The 23,361-nt window shown below is 51.9% G+C and overlaps 1 protein-coding gene across 4 annotated transcripts; it reads left to right on the plus strand.

Annotated features, from left to right (window-relative positions):
- Positions 1 to 1,595: 1,595 nt before the first annotated feature.
- Positions 1,596 to 21,132, plus strand: LOC103103159 (uncharacterized). Of its 4 annotated transcripts, XM_007479140.3 has the most exons (9): positions 1,596 to 2,712; positions 2,983 to 3,034; positions 3,388 to 4,405; positions 6,603 to 6,755; positions 8,876 to 9,017; positions 10,794 to 10,930; positions 11,062 to 11,163; positions 11,404 to 13,802; positions 20,909 to 21,132. In XM_007479140.3, the coding sequence occupies exons 1-8, from the start codon at positions 2,637 to 2,639 to the stop codon at positions 11,527 to 11,529; spliced, it is 1,806 nt and encodes a 601-aa protein (XP_007479202.2). In that variant the 5' UTR covers positions 1,596 to 2,636; the 3' UTR covers positions 11,530 to 13,802; positions 20,909 to 21,132. The 4 variants fall into 4 exon arrangements, with proteins under 4 accessions (XP_007479202.2, XP_056661139.1, XP_056661117.1 ...); XM_056805139.1 differs by lacking the exons at positions 1,596 to 2,712; positions 2,983 to 3,034 and having other exon boundaries at positions 3,050 to 4,405; XM_056805150.1 differs by lacking the exons at positions 1,596 to 2,712; positions 2,983 to 3,034; positions 20,909 to 21,132 and having other exon boundaries at positions 3,050 to 4,405; positions 11,404 to 20,124.
- Positions 21,133 to 23,361: the final 2,229 nt, after the last annotated feature.

The following is a 23,361-nucleotide window of genomic DNA, read 5'->3' on the forward strand; positions in this document are numbered from 1 at the left end:
GAATAGCATAGCGTGTGTATGTGTGTGTGTGTGTGTCACACATTTTTCTGAAATATAAATAAACTAAAGTATTCTGGAATCTACCGTTCTAGTAACAATTATGAAAAAAGGGTCTTGTGTGGATGGTTGGCATTGAAGCCATGGTTATTCTTGGTGACATTACCTGTCCCCTTTTCTAGATATTCACCAATAATCTTTTGAGCACTTCTTCATGAAACTGTCCCAAGTCTGTCCTTCCAACTCTGGTTCCACATCGAGGTGCTCCAGAGCACCGAACTCTAGATTGATATCAATGCAGCCAAAGTTTATTTAAAGTTCAACAAACATCTTCATTCAACAGAACTGAGTCCCCATTCTGTGTGAGGTGCTGTGCATGAGGGAAGGTGAGGCAAAAGAATACGACTACGAAGGACATTCTTAATTAATGTTTGTGGAGTTCTGGAGGTTGAACATTGGTGGTTAACACTTCAGGTCCTGGTTTGAGGGTCACACTTAGAGGATATCATGCTCTGGGACCCCAGAGGGTCTGTCCTTTTCTGTTGGTCCCTGCCCTCTGGGAGAAGTAGAAAGCAGACCAAAGACTCTTCTCTCTTTCCTATCTTGCTTGGTGGCAACCATATATACCAATCCCTGCCTCAGGACACCTAGCATTCCAGGAGTAAGGGAATAGTCAAACATCCCCCGACAACTCCCGCAACTTTGGGCCCCTGAAACCTGAGCTATCTTCGGGGAAGAAGCAAAGGGGGGGAAGCATGAAAGGGTAGGAACAAAAGGGCCCCACCTCCATAAAGGTGGCTGGTGGCCCCATTCACACCATAGTGCTAACCCGCCAAATGCGGCTCATCAAAGTGCCCAGAGCCTTAAAAAGTCCTTTATGAGGGGACAAGTTCTCCCTGATCTGGGCCCCAATGCTGACCAGGTGCCCTGGTGAGGCCTTCCCTTTGAGGGGCCCTCGATTGATTTCCCAGTATAAAACTGCCACTTTCCACTCCCAGCCAATCTGGATGGGGAACCCTGCCACCAAGGATGGGCTTCATGCCCCAGGGAGCAGCACACCTGTGAAATGCTGACCCCTGCGGGGGATGGGGTACATTCCATACTCTCCTCTATCCTTCTCATTAGCCAGTCTGCAAGTTCTGGGCCAGCTCTAAAGTGACCCCTGCTGGCCAGCAGCAATGGCCTGTTTACCTCTGAGAATGGTGGAGGGACTCTGAAGACCCCTCATTACCAGGAAGGCAGACATTATCCTTGGCTCTCCTGCCTTGGAGGCTGGGGACTGGATGGAGCCTTTTCTTCAGTTATCAATGGCCCTGGCTGGGCTGACCAGGCAGCCCAGCTTCTGGGAGATTCTAGGCTAGAGTAGAAGCCATTGGTACTGTAGGGGAGGACTGGCCCAGGAGAGCCTATACTCCCCTCCTGGCTTACATGCCCCCAAAAGCCCACCCCAAGTAAGGTATGCTGCCCCAGAGCTCATGGCTCACCTGGGGGCTCTCCTTTTCTCACCCTATGTTCCCACCCCAACCTTTTTAGCTGGGGGTGGGTGGGAATCCTCTAAAAGGAAGCGTGAGCCCACAATTCCCAAGTTGAGGTGCTCTTCTTCTGCTCTCCATCTTAGGCTTCCCAGGAAATAAGTGTTAGTTGGAAGACCCCTTTCCCTACTCTGCCCTCATGCCTAATATACTAGACCATTTGGGGTTGGCATTTCCCAGGGATCTCCCAACTGATTCCGGAACCTTTTGAGGGGACATTTGATGGTATGGGATGCAGAGAGGGAATTTCCACTGCTGAATGGGGGACATTTAGGCAGAACACCAGTGGCAGCAGCCCTAGGTAGGGGGCCCTGGGAAAAACCCTTGGCTCCCCCTACCTAGTGACCCCCTCAGATTCTGGGGGGGGAGGCCTTTGGTCTAGCCTCTCCCATCTCAGGTCCCTGTCCCCCAGTCTCAGATGTGAGCCCCAGCAGGGTCAGAAGGGAGCCAGAAGAGAACAGATAGGTGAGGAAGATGGAAAGAGAAAAACTCCAGGTGCCCTCTCCACCTGTCTGCCCTTTGATTCTCACTCAAAAGCAGTCAAGGTTCTACCAGAGCCATTTGGTGGCCAGACCTTCCCAACCATAGGGAGAGTGTAGGCACCCCCTTCATACATCCCAGCTCTCTCTCCTTGGAGTCATTGTACCCTCACCCAAGAATGACCCTTGGGGGAGTCCTAGATAGGAGGGGGCAGGAGATGGTGCCCAGCTGGCTGGGCCTGGGAAGGAGAGCTGTCCCCTTGCCCATGGAGGCCTATAAAATGGCCCCAGTGACACCATGGTGGGTCTCCTACCCTTTCCCTAAGGCTGAGATGGGCAGGGACAGGCTCTGGCTGCCCTAGTGCTTTCCTGGGAGGAGGGCCCAGGTCTGACCCAGAGAGTCTGGGCCCCCAGCCAGGCCCCGCCCGCACATGCTCAGTCCTGATTCTCTTACTTTCAGTTTCCATCTGACTGCCTGACACAAGTTTCTCAGATTGTCTCAAGGGGCCTAGCGGGCCTCTACCCTGGGCTGGTGGGAGTGGTCAGCCTCTATCCACTGCCCAGCTCAGCCTGGGCAGCTCCCCCATCCCACTGAGCCTGGGAGGAGGCAGAGGTAGCCTGCCCTGGGATGATGGAGCCCCCCTCATCCTGCAGTATTCAATGCTTCCTGGCTGAGTCCAGGGCCGACCAGCCCCTGGAGATAGGTAAGGATGTCCCCCCACCCCCCTCCTCAGAGCCTTCTTTGGACAGCTGGAATCTCCCTCCTCATCCTGGGATATTGGGGTGTGGGAAGGAGAGAGAAAAGGGAAGGGTCCCATCTCGGGGGGTGCAGGGTAGGGGAGAGAGGCTGAGGGAGTTGGAGGAGATGACTGCAAGCTTCGCCAGTGTCCCCAGAGTTGGGCCAAGACGTCAGGGAGCACACAGAGTTGGGGATCCTGGCCTTTTGTCCCATCATGTGCCTCTCCCACTCGCAGGGATTCAGGAGCCGAGCCAGGGAGACCAAGATACCCCGTCCAACTTCTGCCGGTGAGTTGTGAGAGTGAACCTCAGGAAGCCCAGGAGGGATGGAGCCCACAGGAATATGGGGCCTTGAATTTCCCTAGGAATCAACCCTGGTAGCTCTTCAGGGTATTCCCCCCACCCCAACCTCTGACACTGGGGCTCCAGGGAGTCATAGGCTGGGATGACTAATGTCAGGCTGGAGGGTGGCTGGTGGAGATGCAGCTTCAAAAGTCTGGGCTCTAGATGGATGCTTCATCCTCCAACCCCCAAAGTAATAATGCCTTCAAGGCTCTCCCAAGTCCTCCTTGGGATGGTCAGGAATGCTCCCCCTTTCCCAGAGCAGCCATTCACCAGAAGTTTGGGATCTCTCCCACCAGACCTGGGAACAGTGAACTGGGAGAGGGACCATCGTCCCCAAAGTTCCTGAACCTCCCTGGCCCAGGATCGGCCTCAAGAGACACTGGCTCCCCCGTCATCACGGAGAGTGACATGGACCTCACAGCCGATTTGTTGCCCTCTGGGAGGATGCACTCCCATCCACTCACTCTTCGGACCCCAGTGACTGAGAGCATCCTTGGCCCTCCTTTGCCTGCTCCCTCACGGCCTGGGAGTCCCACCTCACAGGACCAGGAGAAGGAAGGGGTCGGTTCTGGCACCTTTGGCTCGAAAGCCCTGAGCCTCACATCCACTTTGCCCTTCAGTCTGGGTACCAGTGGGGCCATCTTCTTGGAAACACGGAAGCCACTGAAGGGGGACCCTGCACCTGAGAAGCCCTGGGGTCAAGCACATTCCTGGGCAGGAGCCCCCTGGAGTCTGAGCTCAGACTCCAGACTGGGTCCTGTTCCTACTACTCTGCCCTGGGCTCTGGATAAACCTTGGACCTTGCCTACTGACTCCTCTGCGTTACACAGGGAGGCACCGGAGCCTCCATGGGCCTGTCCCTGGCCTGTGGACGTGATGATCAGGAAGGACCCAACAGGAGTGATCCCTGGGGGGCAGGGAGAGCCCTTGGATCCTGGGGCGGGACCTCAGGGAAAGGAGCAGGAGGGAGTATCCTCAGAGGGACCTGGAGAGGACGCAGGAGAGGGGGAGAATGGATCGGTGGACAGGGGAGCCAGTTTAAAGGGAGAAGACTGCAAAACAGACTTTCAGAAGCCAAAGGCTGATCAGGAGTGCTGGGTCAGTTCCCCGAAGCCCTCTGTGGAAGAGAGCTATGGGCGCCAGGTACGGGAGGCGGGCTGCATGCTTCTGGAATGGCTCCGACGCCTCTTCCTGGACAGTGACGGCCACAGTTTTTCCCTACTGGACTCTGGCCTGGCCCTAACCACTGGTGGCCTTACCCTGACTGCTGGTATCCAGGAACACTCCGGCCTGCGTGTGGCTTTCCTTACGATGGTGAGCGCCTTCAGGGGTTACTGGGGGCTGGTTTACCTCCTGGAACAGGCTACCTTCCCTCTATTGGAAGTCTGCCATCTCCTACCCCATCTACTGCTCAGTCCTACCCGGCAGTGAGGTCCTTCCCAGGCTGTCTGTGCTCCTAGCCCTGCCTGTGAAGTCTCAGATCTCAGCTTGCAAGAGGGAGTCCAAACTAGCTGCTACGTGCCAGGACCTCATTTTGTTGGGGCCGTTCCTACTCGTTAAAGCCCCAAATGCCACTTTTTTTTAGCCCTTCCCTTCTGTCTTAGAATCAATACTGTGTGTTGGTCCCAAGGCAGATGAGTAGCTTAAGGGCTAGTCAATTGGGGTTAAGTGACTTGCCCAGGGTCACCCAGCTAGGAAGTATCTGGGGCTACATTTTATGGAAGGCTCTCTACAAATGCCAGTCAGCCTTCTTCTCTTAGTCTACCACACTCTTGCTGAACTCAAGCTAAATAGAGCCATACAGAGGTGTGATGGGAAATGTTTAACAACTGGGCTTTCTGGAGGGAAAACAGCATATTCACATGCTTTTAAGTTTCATCTTCATTTTAAACATTTTGTTAAGTTTGGAAATCAGCAAAACAAGAAACCTGATTTGGAGTAATTGTTAATTTCTGAGGCATAAATGCTGGACATTTAACAATCAGCTCACGAGCAGGGCAGACTAGGTGGCTCCAGCACATCCTGCCTGTATCTGAAAGTCACCACCAGAAGATGCTTGTAGTTCCTGGCTTCTCATGCCTTTCCTTTACCATATCAATGTCAGCCTGCTATCTCGAGTGTAAGGAAGGATCTTTATTTATAAGGGGAAAATATTATTTCTGAAATAATATTTAAATTTAACATGAATTGAGAAGCAGTCCTGAAAGTGGACAGAGAGCTGACCTCAGGGACAGAAAATCTGAGTTCGAGTCTTGCTTTTGACACATACTGTCATACCTTAGTCAAGTTCCTTACACCTCTCAGTGCCCCCAGCCAACTCTCTAAGTCTATTAAGTCAAAGAACAGGAAATAATTTGCTGAAGATGATACAGTGATTTCCCTACATGCATGAAATGACAAATCGAGTCAAAATAGAGCTGATCAGAAATGCGTACAGGAGAAATCTGGGTGACTTCCAAGCTTAAATCTAGCCTGCCGAAAGGTTCTATTCTAGTTCAGCCACGCCAAACTTAAACAGAAATAGCAGGGCCACGTATTGATTGATAGTATTGGTTCTAGGAAGGAAGATGAGAGTTTAAAAAAAGTAAAGTGAAGGAAATTTTTTAAAAGTTAGTTTTCTCATCACAAACTCCCATTGTTTCTCCATGTTCCCTTTCCATACCCATCCCTCTTCTTAGGCTTTAGTATTAATACAAATACCTCTTCTCCCTCAGCCCCCTGAGCAGTGTCGGGTCCTTCCCAGAAATCGTCCAGTGCTAGAACCTCAGAAGCTGGAATCCATGTTATGGTTTCGTCATTTTCCGTTGTGTCTGTCTCTTCCTGACCCATTTGGGGTTTTCTTCCCTTCGAGGTCATCCAGCCTAACCCTTTCGTTTTATAGCCAGGAATTCTGCAGGGCAGAGAGGTAATAGAGTTTGTACGCAGGTAGGTGGCAAGCCCAGACCCTCCTCCCAGACCCAGCGCAGTTTTCACTGCATCACGTTATTGTCTGAATGAGATCTCTCCGTCCCTAAAATGCCTCATTATTAGCCCATTTCTTTCAGGAGCTCTGCCTTTGTCTCTCAATTTCTCCTCTTTCGCTTTTCTTCCCTCCCTCCCTTTTCTCTCTGACCACATATTTTTGTTCAGTTCATTTTCAATCCCATCTCTCTCTTTATTGACCCCATTTGGGGTTTTCTTGGCAGAGATTCTTCAGTTCATTTTGCTGATGAGGAAACTGAGGCAAACAGGGTTAAGTGACTTATGCAGGATCCCGAAACTAGTCAGTGTCTGAGGCCAGATTCAAACTGGAGCTGTACATTCCTGCCTCCAGACCCTTTCCTCTGTGCCATCTAGCAGCCCCTGTCCATATATAAATGTGTGTGTGTGTTTCCCTTTCTTTGTGACTCAGGTTCCTCTCCCTCCCTCCTTCCCTCCATGGTTCTGTCTCAATCTGTAGGGCTATGTCTGCCTGTCCCCATTCCTTTGTCTCTCCTTCCATCCCCACCTGTTTCTTTCTCTCCCTCTGCAGAGGAATGGTCGGAAGCTAGGCATGGCATTCCCTGGCTCCAACCTCTTCTATTACTACTCCTTGGGCCGCCACTTTTTTGTCACTGCCCAGCTGAGCAACCACTGGTTCCGAGTGCGAGACCGTGTTACTGGAGAGTGGATGCTGATGAAGAAGGTAAGAAGGCGGGTCTGAGGACCCATCAGGCCCATAACTCCCGTGTAGAGCCTACTTTATAGCTATGCCGCCTGACTCCAATGGGAGGCAGAGAGGCTTCCCACACACAGCCTGCTGGCAGGGGGATGAAGAGGCTGGGAAAGTGGTCCTGGTGGTGGTTGTTGTTTGGTGACTCCAGTCCTGTCTGATTCTTCATGACCCCAGTTGGGGTTCTCTTGGCAAAGATACTGGAGTAGTGGCCACCTCCTCTTGATCATTTGACAGATGAGGAAATCAAGGCATAGTTAAGTGACTTACCCAGGGTCACACAGGCAGTAAGTGTCTAAGGCCAGATTTGACCTCAGGAAGATGAGCTTTCCCGATCCCAGGCCCAGTGCTCTACCCACTGTGCCACGGAGGTGCCCTGTACGTAGACACATGCATGTGTGTATATGCATGTGTTAGAGACGGTATGTGTGTGATCACCATGCCAGGTGGGTCAGTCAAGCATTTGTTGTGTGCAGAGCATAGTTAGATCTGTTTTGGACTCATGGATGTTGGGATACGGATGGAACAGCGGGCCAAAATGTCTGCAAGGCAGCTGACGGGCCAGTGGGAGTCAGGCGGCTTTGAAGGATGATAATTAGCCCCCTGGAGTCACCAAGGGAGAGAGTATGGAGGGAAAAGAGGGCTTTATCGGGTGTGGATGGAGATCCAGCCAGGGAGGCAGAGGGAGCCGGCCCCTAGGAGAAGGGGTTCAGGAGGAGGGGGAGGGGGCCAAATGCGTCTGACCCAGAGGTCAGGGAGGGGGAAGCTTGGGCAAAAGCCCTTAAATCTGGCAACGAAGAGAGCCATTCTAGGGCGGGGATGAGCTCAGAAGCCCGACTGCACTCGGCCAGAGCCCAGACTTGTCAGAAACCATTTTCTGTCCTCTGTAAAGTGAGGCTGTAGACTGGATGCTCTCTGAAGGCCCGCCAGCTATGACCTTTGCCACGGATGGATATCGATACAGTTTGTGTTTGGGATTGAAAAAACCGCTTACTTCCGGTCTGTCCCTAGAGCCCTGGATTTCCGTGTTGACAGGTCTTTGAGTCAATACTAGGGCTTGGTTCCAAGGCAGAAGAGCGCTAAGGGCTTGGCGATGGGGGTTAAGGGACTTGACCAGAGTCACACAGCCAGGACGGGTCTGAGATCGGATTTGAACCCAGGACTCCCTGTCCCCAGGCCTCGCTGCGGGGTGCAGCGTGTCCGAGTGTCTGTCCCCGAGGCCCTGGCCGGGAGGGGTTCATCCCCTGGGGACCAGGTGCTACAATAACGCTTGGAGGGCGAGGTGGCCGAAGGGCTGCAGTCCGGGAGGTGAGGAGCGAGGTGGCGCCCGCGGGGGTGGGCAGGGACTGCCGCTCCGGCTCCTCCTTTCCGTTGCCAGGCGCAGCCCGCGGTTAATTAATTTGCTGGGAACAGCGGGGCCGCTTAGCGAAGTTGCAGGAACTTGCAGCCTCCGCCTAATCGGCTCATAAATTGTGGGAAGAGCGATCAGCGGAGGGGGAAGGGGAGGGGGGGGCGCTCCGTCCTTATTTAACTTTATCGCTGAAATTCATCTTTTTAGCCTCCCCCGGAATCGCGCCCCTGCCGGATTTGCCTAATCATGATAAATTCTCATTCATTTTCCTCCTCGCACCGGCGCGAGGGAGGAAAGAGGAGATGGGGCGGGGGTGGGGGTGAGTGGGGAGCACGGCCGGCCCCTCCCTTACTCTCTAGCCCCGCCCCCCGGGGAATGCTGCCGTGACAGACTTCTTACCCTGGGCAGGGGGCTGGGGGTGAGGCAGCGGGTTAGAGCGGCAGACTCTGGCCGGGCCCCCCCCCCCCGCCCCTAACCCCCGGGAGGAGGGGGTGCAGGGGGTGGGTAGCGCTTATGATTAGCCTTGGAGTAGCCGGTGGGGCTGGTGGGTGACTAAGGTCCCAGCCGGAGGCTCCTGCCCCTCCGCGCCTGCCTGGGGCAGAGCCTTCCGGGGCTCCCCGCTGCCCCGAAAGGGCTTGGGGAAGTTCCTCTCCTAGGCCCAGTTCTCTCCCCGACCCCGGCGTCTTTCTGGGATCCCGCCCCAGGAATGGCAGCCCGGGTCTTTCCTCGTGACTCCCCCCAGGTGCCCGTGGTCTCGGACTGGCAGAAGATGCTCCATCACTTTCTCTTCCTCCCCCCCGGGCCGGGGCTGCTGGTGCCCTACGCTGTTCTCTATGACCGACAGGGCTCCCTGCTCTACCTTATGGAGGACCCTGGAGTTCTGAGTAAGGGGAGGTTGGAGGGGACTCCTGAAGGCTTGGGAGGAGGCGGAGCCCCTACGCCGTAGCCCTGGGATGCTTGGGGGGTGGGAGGGTCTCCAGGTGCTTTCCGAGCCCACCGAGGGAGCTGCAGGGGGGGTCCCGGGACCTCGGAGGCCTCCCCTTCCCGTCCCTGCCCCGCGGCCATCACACAAGGGCTTGGGGACCCTTCTGAGCCTCCGGGCCCCTTTCTAGATTATGAGGATGGCCAGTCTAGCAGGAAGCTGGGGAGCGGGACAGAGTTCAGGGTGCCCGCCCTCTGCTCCGTGTTCCCTCCTTTCCAGAGAAACTGTTGCCTTGCTTTTGTGTTTAAGCCCTTACCTTGGCTTAGAATCCATACTGGGACTAGGAGGTTGCAGTGGAGGTTGAGTGACTTGCCCAGGGTCACCCAGCTAGGAAGTGTCTGAGGCCAAAATTGAACCTAGAACCTCCCATCATGTAGGCTTGGCTCTCCATCCACTGAGCCACCGGGCTGCCCCTTTGCTTGTCTTTAAAATCAGTTTTAGCCCGGGGCCTTTGAGAGCATCTGGTCTAGGCGCATTGGGACCGGCAGGCAAGGGCTCTGGGTTTTAGTCATGGCTAGACTAGGAAGAAGGGAAGATGTGAAACAGCTTCTCCCCTCTCTTTCCTCCCCATCCCTGAGCTCTGTTTCCACCCGCCTCTCCCAGCACCCTCACTTTCTGCCTTAGAATCAGTTTCAAGATGGAAGAATTAGGCAACTGGGGCTAAGTGACTTGCCCAGGGTCACACAGGTAGGAAATGTCTGAGGTCACATTTGAACCCAGGTTCTCCCAACTCCAGGCCTGGTATGTTCTACCCACTGGGCTACCTCGTGGCCCCATCAGGGAATCTCTTGACCCTAGTGGACTCAGCAGCAACGAAGGACCTTCTTATGTCTTTAGCTTTGTCTCTGTGTGGCCCTGGGCAAGTCCTTTGACCTCTATGGGTCTGTTTCAATTTAAGAATAACAGTAGAGGGGACAGTAAGGTGGCTCTGTGGCTAGAGACAGGAGGTCCTGGGTTCACATTTGAACCCAGACACTTCCTGACTGTGTGACCCTGGGCAAGTCACTTAGCCCCCATTATAACCCCTCAATAATAGTAGAAATAAGAGCACAGTGGGTGCTTGCCAATGTTTGTAGGTCCTCAGGTACAGACTTACGCCCTGTTTCATTCAGTCCTCACAGCCAACAGATGGAGGAACCAATGCAAACATTCCCATATACTAAAGGAGGCTCACGGAAGGCGGGGAGACTCCTTCCGGCTCCCTGGATTAGGAGAGAGCAGAACTGGAACTCACACTTGGCTTCTTTTTTCATTGATGCTTGACGCCCTTACTTTCTGTCTTTGTAACAACTTTCAGACAGAAGGGCAGCAAGGGCTGGGCAAACAGCGGCTCTCCCAGGGTCACCCAGCTAGGAAGCGTCTGAGGCCATCTTTGAACCCAGCACCTCCAGTCCTGGTGCTCCATTCTCTGGGCTAGCCAGCTGCCCCTCCACTGTGCCTTCTGACGCCAGAGCCGAGACTTTCCCATCTCTTCTGCCCTGGCTGTTAGATAAGAAGAACTGAGAGTGGAGGCCGGTTCCTTCCACAAGTCTCCAAAGGACTTGGAAAGTGGGACAGTTCCAGGAGGGGCCCCCCAAACAAAGCTGGGCTCGGATGGGCCACCTTGGGGGGGCTCTTGGGCTGTCCAGGAACCCGGGGCTTCCTCTGCCCTCCGTCAGCTTTGTCTCCCGCACCCTAGCCGTGGGGTGGCCGCCAGCGGCTCAGCAGCTGGACAGACTGAAGCGCCTCCTGGAGGTCCTGAGGTTCCTACAGTTCTGCCGACACCAAGGCCTGCAGCTGGAGGAAGTGAACTCAGCCCTGCTCCATACCCACCAGGTACAGCTGCCTCCTGGAGTCCTCCCTGACTCTCCAACCCTGGTTTGAGGGAGGGAGGGCCAGGAAGAAGGGGAGCTTCGGGAGACCCCCTGCCCGCTTCCTGAGCTGTTGCCACCCCCCACCCCCACCAGGGAATCCGTTTTGACCCCAGTGGACTCAGCAGCAATGAAGGACCGTACTTCTTTAGGAAGACTTTGAGAAACGCCCTCCGGCTGGTATGGAACACGCCACAGGTATTGTTAGCCCTTCCCTCACCCTCCTCTCCCTCCAGCCCCCCAGGGAGACGCCACACTCACATCCGTGTGCCCTTCCTTCCCCGGGCATTTCCCCAGCCTCCCTGGGGGTGCTGGGAGTGAGGCAGAGGCGGACAGGAGCCAGGGCTCCTAGGGGGAAGGGGAAAGCGGCCCAGGCCTGGCCTTGGGAAGAGCTAGAGGCCGGCAGTCTCCAGAGTGACCTCTTCTCCCTGGGGACAGGAGGACACTCGAGCCACAGAGGCCTTGCTGGAGAGAATGTGGAGGTGGCTGGAGGAGGACCTTGGCGACTGTGAGGAGCATCTGGATGAGGCCAGGACATCTTCTCTCCAGGCTTGTACCCTGTGAACAAAGGCCAGCCCTCAGGGAACAGCACTGTAGAGCACCAAAGCACCCCAGCCTCTTAGAGTTGCCTCCTCAGACTGTTCTTCACTGCCCATTTCACAGAAGGGGATGCTGAGGTAGGGAGACTGTCCCCGCTTCCGTGGGACCCAAGATCCTGATTCCAGGCATGCCCAGGGATAGCGTCTATCCCCCACAGATCTGCCTCACACAAGGAGAACACTCTGGTCATTCTCAGGGCTTTGCTCAGGGACCTGCTGGCCACAACTTCCTTATTCACGTTGGGAGCCCAGCCACCCAGGCCCTGGGGTCCTTTATCCAAGAACTGGGGGAGGGGGCTCCTTGCTCCCCTCTAACCTCCTCACACAAGTGCTAGGGGAAGGCAGGGCACCAGAGCTTTCCTGAAGAGAAGGGAATGGCTCTGGGGGCCACCTCGGTGCTGTTTTTATTTGGAAGACGCTGCCCCTCTCCTTCTCAGGCCTGGATTTATCCAAGAGCAGAAATATTGGCCATCCCTCCCGCCCCTGGCCCAGGCGAGTATCGGACAGGAAAGTGGGGTCTGTGTGGGCATGGCTGGAAGGGCAAAGACACCCGTGATCCAGGGTCAGGTGGCTTGGGGGGGGGAGGCACCCTTTTCCCATCCCCTGACTTGGCTGGGGAGCAGGGAAGGGTGGTTGCATCTCAGGCAAAGGCCAGCAGAGGGAACCCGAGGACCGAAGAAGACACTGGCTTGTGCCTCTGAGCTGGGGTGGCCAGTTACTGCCGGGGGTGGGGTTGACTTTCTCCCTCCTGGCACGAGAAGTGTGCTGGCCCCCCCTCCCCCCTCAGATTTGCAGTGAGGCCCCCCTCTCCTTCCTGACCCCAAGGAAGAGGCTCAGATGGAGGAGGAGCTTCTTTCCCAGCCCTGCTTTCCTCCCCCAGGGTGAGGACAGTAAAGAAAGAGGGGAGCTAGAGATTATGAAGAGCCACCCAGGCTCTCAGCCTCAGTTTCCCCTTTTGTGTCCCCATTTCCCGATGCTCAGGGATCAAGGTGAGCTTGACCACTGGAACCAGGCCCTTCCCCTTTCTGCCTCTTCCTCTCCTTCAGACAAAACACGTTAACGATGGGGCACCGGACCTAGGCTAGCTTCAGAAGGTCTATGAGGATAAAGAGGGACCAGGAGGGAGAGGGAAGAAAGGGAGATAGAGGAAAAAGCAACAGAGATGGGGGTGGGGGAGAGCTGCTTTGGGCTCCTGTCGGGGGTCCCAGCTCCTGCTCTGCCGATGAGGGCCCCCTGCCCCCTCTCTTCCAGCCAAGGCCAGTGGTCCTGGCCAATATCCCTGAAGCTCTCCCGTGCCTGTCACCTTCCCTCTCAGCCCCCCACCCCACCGCAGGTGATTTATGGCTGGACCAGCCCCGGTGACCTTGGATATAGGATAACTAATGACAGGTCAATAGCACTACAGAATGGGGGTGGCGGGAGGGGGAGCCTGGCTGTTGTCCATTAACCAGGCCGGTTGGAGGACCCCCCCCAGCGCCCCCCAGCCTTTAGTCAGAGCCATCTATTGGGGGAGGACGGCAGATGTCTTCTCTTTCTTCCGTTGGCACCTCCAGCCCTGCCTCAGATTTTAGCCCTGGAGTAGCCAGGGGTTTCTGGGATGTTCCCCAGACCCCTTCCGGGAACAGTGGCTCTCTGAGCTGGGCCCCTGGAGCACGGACAGCCGTGGCAGGAGGCAGGAGGAAGTCAGATGAGAGGATTCGGAGGTTTGGGAGCTGGATTGGGGTGGCCCTGAGAGGCCTCTCCCGACCCCGGGGGCAAACCAGGGTTTGTCGGGAGTCCTGGGCTGCATCCGATGCCTTCCAGCTGGAACTCTAGTTTGGGAGACAAACGTGGCCTCACCTTGGGGGTCCGTCTTGTCCATTCTATTCCCAATATTCTTTGCTCCGACGGGGTTAGAAAGGGCCCTGCCCCTACCTTTAGAGCTCCCTCCCCTCCCGGACCACTTCCAGGGCCAGGAGGCGGCCCAACACTCATTCTAGTGGGGTGGGGATGGCGGGGGGAACAAGGGCGTGGCTCTTACCCAGACTCCTCCCCCTGGGCAGGGGCGCGGGTTCAGGTGATGGGGGGGGAGGTCAGCATGTGGGGACGTTTGTGTGTGTTTGCGTGCACAAATGAGCATTGTTAGCCCTCCCCCCCGCCATTGCTGTTTTTGTTTCTTCTCAGTCTCTCCCCTCCCTCTCTGTCTGTCTCCCTGTCTCCCTCTATGTCCCCCCACCAACCCCCCGCCATCTGTGATTGGTAATGTCGCATCTCCCCCTCCCCCTTCTTCTAGCTAAGCCCGAGTCGATTTGGGGGAGGGGGAGCAGGCCATCCATCTCTGGTTATTACAGCCTAATTGAGGGAAGGGGGTGGGCGGAGCGGCGGGCTCGGGGAGGGGGGGCGTCTTTCGGGAGGGGACAGGGATGAGGGGGGGCGGGCACTGGGCGGGGGAGACTGGGAGGGGAGCTGGGGGGCCCGGGCCATCCATCTCCGGTTATTACAGCCTAATGGGGCCGCGCGGAGCCCGCACATTTGTCATCGGCCTCGTTCGCTGATAACGGGCATTTGTCATCACTTCCCCCGCGTCCGTGGCCGTGTCCGCGTCCGTGGCACCGTTGGCATCCAGGGAGCGGGGTGGGGGTGCTGCAGAGGGTGTCGGACACAAAAAACCCAGGAAAGGAGGGTTTGCCACTCGGCTCCCTCCTCCACCTCCCCAACACTCACTGGGCGTCATCATCTGTCACCATTATATTTCCAACTGCAGGACATGCAATCTCTCTCTCTCTCTCTCCCTCTCTCCCTCTCTCTCTCTTCTTCCCTCTTTCTCTCTCTCTGTGTCTCTGTCTGTCTGTCTCTCTCTCTCTTCCTCCCTCTCTCTGTATCTCTCTCCCTCTCTCTCTCTTCTTCCCTCTTTCTCTCTCTCTGTGTCTCTGTCTGTCTGTCTCTCTCTCTCTTCCTCCCTCTCTCTGTATCTCTCTCCCTCTCTCCCTCTCTCTCTCTTCTTCCCTCTTTCTCTCTGTGTCTCTGTCTGTCTGTCTCTCTCTCTCTCTCTTCCTCCCTCTCTCTGTATCTCTCTCCCTCTCTCTCTCTTCTTCCCTCTTTCTCTCTCTCTGTGTCTCTGTCTGTCTGTCTGTCTCTCTCTTCCTCCCTCTCTCTGTATCTCTCTCCCTCTCTCCCTCTCTCTCTCTTCTTCCCTCTTTCTCTCTCTCTGTGTCTCTGTCTGTCTGTCTCTCTCTCTCTCTCTTCCTCCCTCTCTCTGTATCTCTCTCCCTCTCTCTCTCTTCTTCCCTCTTTCTCTCTCTCTGTGTCTCTGTCTGTCTGTCTGTCTCTCTCTCTCTCTCTCTCTGTGTCTCTCTGTCTGTCTCTCTCCCTCTCTTCTCTCTCTCTCTCCCTCTCTCTTTCTGTTTCCCTCCCTCTTTCTGATTCTCTCTTTTTGTTTCTGTTTTTCTCCCTGTTCCTTTGTTTCTCTCTGTCTGTCTTTCTCTTCTGCCTCTCCTCCCTCTCTCTGGCTCTGGCTCTGTTTCTGTCTCTCTCTGCCCCCCCCCCCCAGGCGTCTTTGTCATTGATGTCCCTGTGAGTGCAGGTGATCCAGACTTGTGTGATCAGCATTCACTGAGGCAGCTAAGTCGGTCACTGGGTGTGGGTGTGCTTCCCTAAGGCAAAGTGGGACAATCACATACCAGGAGGCAGCAGCACATCAGGGTTTTAAAGCTCTGGGGTGCTGAGGAGGCGGCGGGGCAGGGGCTAAGTGTGGGACCAGAGGCCCCTCCCCCCAGGGTCACCACTGGAGGCTGTCGGCAAGGGAACGGGCCAGGCTTTGGGTCTAGTCCCGTAGTAGTGTGGCGGTCACAGGACGTGCCCTGTGGGAGTGAAAGCAGCCTTTGGGTCCTGTCCTCACGGCCATGTTGGGGAGCCGAGTGGCCATCTCTGTGGGGTCATGGGACGCTGGAATGGCCTAGAGCAGGAAGAGTTTAGGCAGGACACCAAGAAAGCCTTCTCAGAGGGCACGAGGGGTCCCTGGCTAGAGGGGAAGAGCAGCTCCTGGAAAGAGCCCTCAGATGGCCATCAAAGTCCTTTTGGTGGAGGCTCCATTTTGAGGGGAGACGGTAGAACTGGCTGGGAATGAGGTAGGGCCTCTGAGTGAGGCCACGGCCTCCTTCTCACTCAGACTCTTTTCAGAGGGAACCTCCTGGCCTCCCTCCACCTACCCTCCTTTGCCCAGGCCCCCCAAACTCCGCACGGTTTCCTTTCTATCTCTTGGTGTCTCCCTTCTGTGTGCTGCCCCAGCTTCCTTCCCCTGGGGAATGGGGGCCAGCAGTGGGCAGGGCCCTGGCAGGAGAGGGGGAGGTAGGGCTGCGGGGGTGGGCAGGAGCTGGGGAGGGTCCCTGGCGGGAGGGGAGTTGGCTCGGGTTGCTTGTTCCTTGTAAATGAAGACCATAATTAACATTAAATTAAGGTAATACAAATGAAGAGAACACAGAGGCTGACAAGACGAGCGTTTGGGGAGGCAGCGGGGAGACGTGATTCATATTTTTAATTTACTGTGTGGATGGGCTGGGTGGCTGGGGATCGGGCGGGTGGTGGCAAGAACGGAGGGGGTGTTGGGCCGTGCCGCGCCGCGCAGCTCTGTACCAGGGGCTCCGAGCACAAAGTGACTATTAAACTCAACTGTCCATATAATGGGACAGACTCAACACGAAGCCAGGGCCGCCGGGAGCCTCCTGTCCAGGCCAGGCCGTAAATCCTGGCGAGGATGCAGCCCGGGCCAGGCCCAGAGTCCGGGACCCGGGCATCGCCCCTTCCCAGGGTCTGGCGTCCCGGGCCCAGGCCTCGGAACCCGGGGGCGGCTCCAGGAAAGGAGCCGGGGTCATCGTTCCTTGACGGGATGCTGCGGGGCCTGAGTCAGATTCCCAGGACTCAAAGTTGGGGCTGATGACGCTCATGGCCTGGGCTACAATCCAGAGCCTGCCGAAGGTTCTAGTGTGGAAAGAGGGCAAGAAAAGCTTCGGATCTGGGGTAACGGTGGCACAGAGGGCCAGCTCCTTCCCCTGGCTGGGATGGAGGGGAGGGAAGGGGTCTGAGACCTCGCCTGGCCTCTAGTTCAGTGTGGCTGAGAGGCCTGGAGAGATTAGGAGAGCCCTTCTGGGAGCTCAGACCGATGTTGGAGCTGCAGGATCTGGACTTCCTGTTGGCCTTCTAGGAGTCCCTGACCCAAACGTGAGGGAGCCCCAAGCCTTCCCAGAGTCTGTTCATGTGAAATCCCAAAGTCCTCCAGGAAAAGCCCAAAAGCTGTTGCAGAGGATCCAGGCCTGGACTTTGGTGCTCAGGATCTCAAAGCCCCCTCGAATGAGGATTCTGCTTCTCCCCCATGTTCCAAACCCATCTGAATGGCTCACAATGGACAGGGAGAAGGTTGGAGGCTGGGATGAGCCGTGCCACAGCCTGGCAGCTTTAGGAAGATGGTAGCCCCATCCCCATCTCCTACTGAAGCTTCCACGGGAGGGGACCCCCTGGCCTCTGACCCCCTCAGAGTCCGGCCTCTGCCTCAAGAGAGGACTGAAGGCTTGGAGAGGCGGAGGCTGGGAGTGATTCCCGCATTCCTGGGATGTGTAATTTAGGTTTTGATATTACAAAAGTCTCGCTGCTCTGACACAGCAGGCGCCTGGCGCCTCATTAATAAAGGATAAACTCGGAGTCTATTTACAGGCACTTTTTGGGGTTATTTACTCTCCAATATACATATGTAATGCGGTGCATACTTACCGCATGCTTTCCGCTGGCACAGGCTAGGCTAGCACTGCCTGCATGGAGGGAGGGGCGGCTTTCAGGATTTCAGAGCCCAGATCCTCTTCCTGTCACCTTCTTCCTCCTCACCCCCAATGACATCTCCCTCCCTGCCCTCTACACCGCCCTTTCCCATCAAAAGATGTGGGGAATTCTGCTTCCCTATGCCCTTTGCGCCCATCCCCTCCTCTTCCATCAGTGACCCACCACTTGGTAGATCAGCCTCTGGCAGCCTCTCACTCACTTTATTTATAGCCTCTTCTCTGGTCTCCTTCCTCCATTCTCTTCCCATTTAGGAGCTTTCTTCAAGTCACCTTCCAAGCAGCCTTCAGACTAGGTCATTGATCATGTTTCCTCTTTGGCTAAAAAATCTTCAGTAGCTCCCTATGGCCTAGGAGGTAAAATCCAAACTTCTCAGTCTGCCATTCAAGGCCCTCCAAAATCTGGCTTCAGCCAATCTTTCCAGAATGATCTCATGCTGCTGCCTTCATTCTAGCCAAATTTAGGTGCTCATTGTCTTCAGGATTGGAATGGACTCTACCCCTACCCCACTTTCCCTTTCTCTGCTTGGTAAAATCTTGCCCTAAAAAAAGTACTAGCTCTAGAGTTCAAAGACCTGGGTTTAAATCCTGCCTTTGGCATTATCAAGGTGGCCTTGGACAAGTAATTTCACCTCTCTGGGCCTTGGTTTCCTCATCTGTAAAATGGAGGGGTTGTACTAGACAGTCTCTAAGGACCTTTCCAGCTTTCTGTGTTCTTACATGCGATACAGATGTCTATCGTCATTACTGTGAGTCTCCCTAGCTAAAAGTGGTCCCTTCTCTCCTCCATTTTTGCCTTAGTACTTTGCACCTAGGCTCCTTTGCTCTACTCACATTCTCTCTTTCCTTTGTTTATGGAACTCTGTACTTGACCGCCATTAAGTTGTTTCATCATGGCTGACTCTCCGTGACCCTTTTTGGGGTTTTCTTGGCAGAGATACTGGCGTGGTCTGCCATTTCCTTCTCCAGCTCATTTTACAGATGAGGAGACTGAGGCAAACAAGGTTAAGTGACTTGCCCAGGGAAACACATCTAGTTAGTGTCTGAGACTAGATTTGAAATCAGGAGGAGTCTTTCTGATCCACCCATCCTTAGCCATATTTCCACTGTACCTCTTTTGCACTTGGGTCTTCCAAAACAGATTCAAAGTTCTTGTTGCATAGTTTCCAGGCTCTTCTGTAGCACTGGAAAGCAGCCCAGAGGCCATCTAGTCTAATGCCCTCCCAGGAACAATACTTCCTAGGACCCTGCCATGTAGGCTTCCTGTTTCCCAAAGCCCTTCCTCACACTGGGTAAGACTAATTCTGTAGAAAAGAATGAAGTCAAATCCTTCAGCTAATCAAGTGTTTTCTTGAGACCTGTCTGGCTAGGGGGACTGGCTCAGGTCCTTGAATTGGCTTTGTTTGTTTATCTGAGCACACAAGGCTTCGGCTCTATTTCTCAGGCATTTGACCATGGAACAGCATCTTGATGAACACAATAAAGCTGTGTCTGTTGTCCTCACTGAACATCATTGTTCAATGGCTTTCTGCTATGGCTAAGTGAGCCTCCTTTGGGTAACTGGGAAATGACCAACAAGTGCCTCATTTCATTCCATTATTGGTCCTAAACTACCAAGGAGTCAGTCAACCAGAGCAGCTCCTCACCCTTTCACCAAAGGGAGGCAGGTACCTTTCTCCTATCTCTTCATGGTCCTTATAATTGCACAGCTTCCAGTTTCCAGGGTTTTGCTATTATTCTTTGCCATTTATATTGCTCTAGTCATTGTGTAGATTGTCTTCCTGGACTCTGCTTACTTCACTTTGAATCAGTTCATAGATTTCTTCCCATGCTTCTTGAGAGGCCAGTCCCCAAAGGGTAGCACTGGGCAGGGGGAGAAGGTTTCCCTTTAAAGGCTGTCTCGCCAGCAACTTGGATGGAAGGAGGTAGTCTTATGCCAGGCAAACACCATCTAGATAAGGAATTTAAGGAATGCTTCTTTTATATCAAGGAATTTAGTGGGAAGGTGCCCCTTACATGGCACAGATTCTTCTTTCTTGGGCTTGACTCATACTCACTCTAGCCTTAAAGGTTTATGTCTACTAGGTCTAGGTGGTCAGGGTATCCATATGAAGATGCATGTGTTATATACATCAACATATATGCACACACATATGTACTATATACACATGTGTGTAAGCACATATATACAGATGTCATATCTATGTTACTAATCTCTTCTCTTTATGAAGGGGGGTACTCAAGAGCTCCTTGTTAAATTCTCAGTGTGAGCACTTACTCTTTGGAAATAGATAAACACTATAAATCAGGGTTGTTGATTTATTGTTTTGTTGATTATGTAGACTTAAGAAAGTGATAGAGAAAATGTTAATAATTCATATTAAACTTAAAAGTACATGGTATCTACATCTTTTCCTGAATCCTGGTTGTTATACATTTAGCATCACATATCCATGTTAATGGAAATTTGCACTTGCTCAGGGTTATGATTTCTTTCTTTTGGAAATTTTTGTTTTTCCATTTTTTCTAATTACATGTAAAAACAATTTTCAACATTCATTTAAAAGTTTTTTGAGTTTCAAATTTTCTCTCTCCCTTCTCTCTTCCTGCTTGCTTTCTCAAAATTGCTTATTTGACATAGATTACACATGTGCAATTTATGCAAAATATATTTCCATATTACTTATGTTGTCAAAGAAAACAGAGACCAAAAAAGAAAAATAAAGTTAAAAAAATATGTCTCCATTCAGACTTCATCAATTGTCTTGGATCATTATTTTGCTGAGAATAGCTGTCATTCACAGTTGATCTTTGAACAGGATTGCTGTTACTATGTATAGTGTTTGTTCCCCTGGTTCTGTTTTCACTTTGTGTCTGTTCATATAAGTCTTCCTAGTTTTTCTTTTCTTTTTTAAAATTTAATTTTATTGATTAATTAAGAAAAATTTTCCATGGTTACATGATTCATGTTCTTTCCCTCCCCTCCTCCCACCCTCCTCCTATAGCCAATGAGCAATTTCATTGGGTTTTACATGTGTCATTGATCAAGAACTATTTCCATATTATTAATATTTGCATTAGGGAGATCATTTAGAGTCTACATCCCCAAATATATCCCCATTGACCCATGTGATCAAGCAGTTGTTTTTCTACTCCCACAGTTCTTTCTCTGGATGTGAATAGTGTTCTTTCTCATAAGACATTCAGAAATGTCTTGGATCATTGCATTGATGCTTAGCTTTTTCTGAAATCATCTTGTTCATCATTTCTTATAGGACAATAGTAGTTTATCACAATCATATACCACAACTTGTTCAGCCATTCCCCACCTGAGGAGCGACTAGGGGTATTTCAATGATTCTCTCCTTTGCATTTTGGATTTCCAATTCAATAAACATCAATTAAGTGCCTACTATGTGCCAGAAAGAGACAGTTTGCCTTCAGGGACTTACAATCTGTTGTGTTTGGAGTCTGTTGATTCTTCCTGTCCTCCTGACTCTGCCTCATTGAAATGAAAATGTGTCTTCTGTCCCTTTATAGAGATTCTCTCCAGATCTTGACTTGGGCCAGCATTAATCACACCAGAAAAGGATTTAGCAACCACCAAATTTTCTTTTTTTATAAAGATGGAAGGACAAAATAATACCAATGAAAAGACAGTGAGCAATAGAAGAGTTTGGTGGAAAGGAAACTGACAGTGTGAGCTAAGACTCAATCAGCATCTCCTCCCAAAGGGAAAATAAACTGTCCAATGACTTAACAAAGATATGAGTTTTAATTTAACAAGAAAGGGGAAGTGCCAAGCTGCTCTGTGCATCACCATGTATAATACCGACTGCATCAGGTGGGTTTTTTTTTCTGTGTGTTTGTTTTTTGTTGCCAGGATTAGGGAAGGGTCACTTCTTGGCTTCTGATTTGCATTGCCTATATCTGAAGTTCATTGAAGAGGAATAGTCAAAGGAGCTGGGCATCTAGAAATTGGGGGTTCCATTTGACCTTGTCTGTGCTTCCTCCCACATAGTGAGTAATCAGCATGACTGTTAGTTACAGCTTCTGGTTTCTCTCTCCCAAGAGATTCTAAGACACAGTTTCAGAAAGCTGAGTTCCAAACATGTCACCAACTGGTGAATTCTGGGCTATCAAGAAAGACTGAATGAGTTTTCTTTTTTTTTTTTTTAATCTGTTACAGGGCTAATTCTGGGCAGGAAGCCTATGAAACCTGGCTGATATCTGTAGTCATCATTTACATAATTTCTTATGGAATGATGATATTCTATTTCATTTCACAAACCACAACTTGTTCATCCATTCCCCCATCTTTCTTTTTCCATTTCTTTGCTACTATGAAAAGTGAGGTGTTTTGGTGTAAGTGGGGCCTTTATTCTTATCGTTGACCCTCCTTGGGGTATCAAACTAGAGTTCTTTATTCTGGAACAGAAATTTGTCTCTCTGTCAATTCCATAATTCTATTCAATTCAACAAACATTAAGCAACATCTATGGGCAAGGCACTGTGGGAACCTAATCAGAAAAGAAATAGTCTTTCCTCCAAGCTTACAGACTACTGGGTCAGGTTCTTAACTCTTTTTTTGTATCATGAATCCCTTTGGCAGTCTGGTGATACCCAAGGACAATGATGTTGGTGTCAGTCAACAAGCATTTCTTTAAACTTCTATTTAATTTTCAGTTGATTTAAAAATAAAAAAAACAAAAAAAAACACTTCTATTTAATTTTCAGTTCCAAATTTCTCCCTTTCTTCCCCCCCTCCCTTCCATTGAGGTAGCAATAAAAACAAAGCCTCTCATAAATATATCAAATCAAATTCTCATTTTGTTTTGAGAGAAAGGAAGAAAGGAAGGAAAGAAGGGAGGAAGGAAAGAAAGAGGGAAAGAAAGAAGGAAGGGAGGGAGGGACATATGTTTTCATCTATACTTGGAATCCATCATTTCTCTATGGGAGGTGAAAAGCATGTTTCATTACCAAGTCCTTTGGAATCATATTTGGTCATTGTGTCCATCAGATCAATATGTAATAACATTAAATACAATAAATGTAATAACATTCCAGACATGGTACTAAGCTCTGGAATGCAAATACCAGTAGAAAGAAAGATAGTTCCTGTCCTTGAGGAGTTTGCATTTGAATGGGGGAAGATAGCACATAAAATAGAGTTATTTTATGGCTTGGGGATATGGTAGAGAAAATCCAAAGAGTTAGGAATGAAGCCTGGAGAGAAATAAATGAAGAGATATTAAAGGCTGGTCTTGAAGCTTTCAAAAAATGGAGGTTCAGGAATGGATCAGTCAATCAGAGTGGGAGGAATCAACCCCCAGTCAACCACCACAGTGGGAGGAATGATCTTCAATGTGAGAAGTCTGGGGAGAAAGTAAACTTCCAGAGCAGAGTGGCTTCTGGGACATGATAGAGACTAGACAGAGCCCCAGGACTAGAACTTTTGATCCCAAGCATCCCAAGATGCTTTTCTTCAAGAACTCCACTCTGAGTTTTTAAATGCCTCTAGTAAATCACACAGAATCATAAAAAAAAAGAAAGCTTAGTAAGAAAAGACAGTATTTTTTTCTCCATCCAAGTTAACAGAATCCTGAATTCTCTTCACAGACTTGGACCCTATATGAAGGACAATTATACTAGGGGATACGAGCTGGTACATAATTTAGGAGGGAAGGAGAGAGAGAGAGTACTAAGAACTAGAGGGGGGACAAAGAAGGCTTCAAGGAGGAGGTAACATTTGAGCTCAGGCTTGAAGGATTCTTTGAGTCAGAGGTAAGGTGAGAATATGTATTCCAGGGGATATCTTATGAGGATGAATGGAGGAGGAGTGTCCAGTTCTACACAAGGCTCTATGCCTACAAAACCAGAAATGAAACAGTTCATAGTCCTCAAGGAATCTAATAAAGTAAAGTGATGGCTATGTGAATGGAGAAAAGGAGGGAGAATGCAGCCTGGTGGCTCAGTGGATTGAGAGCCAGGCC

Source organism: Monodelphis domestica, chromosome 1, assembly GCF_027887165.1.
Source record: "Monodelphis domestica isolate mMonDom1 chromosome 1, mMonDom1.pri, whole genome shotgun sequence".
NCBI lineage: Eukaryota > Metazoa > Chordata > Mammalia > Didelphimorphia > Didelphidae > Monodelphis > Monodelphis domestica.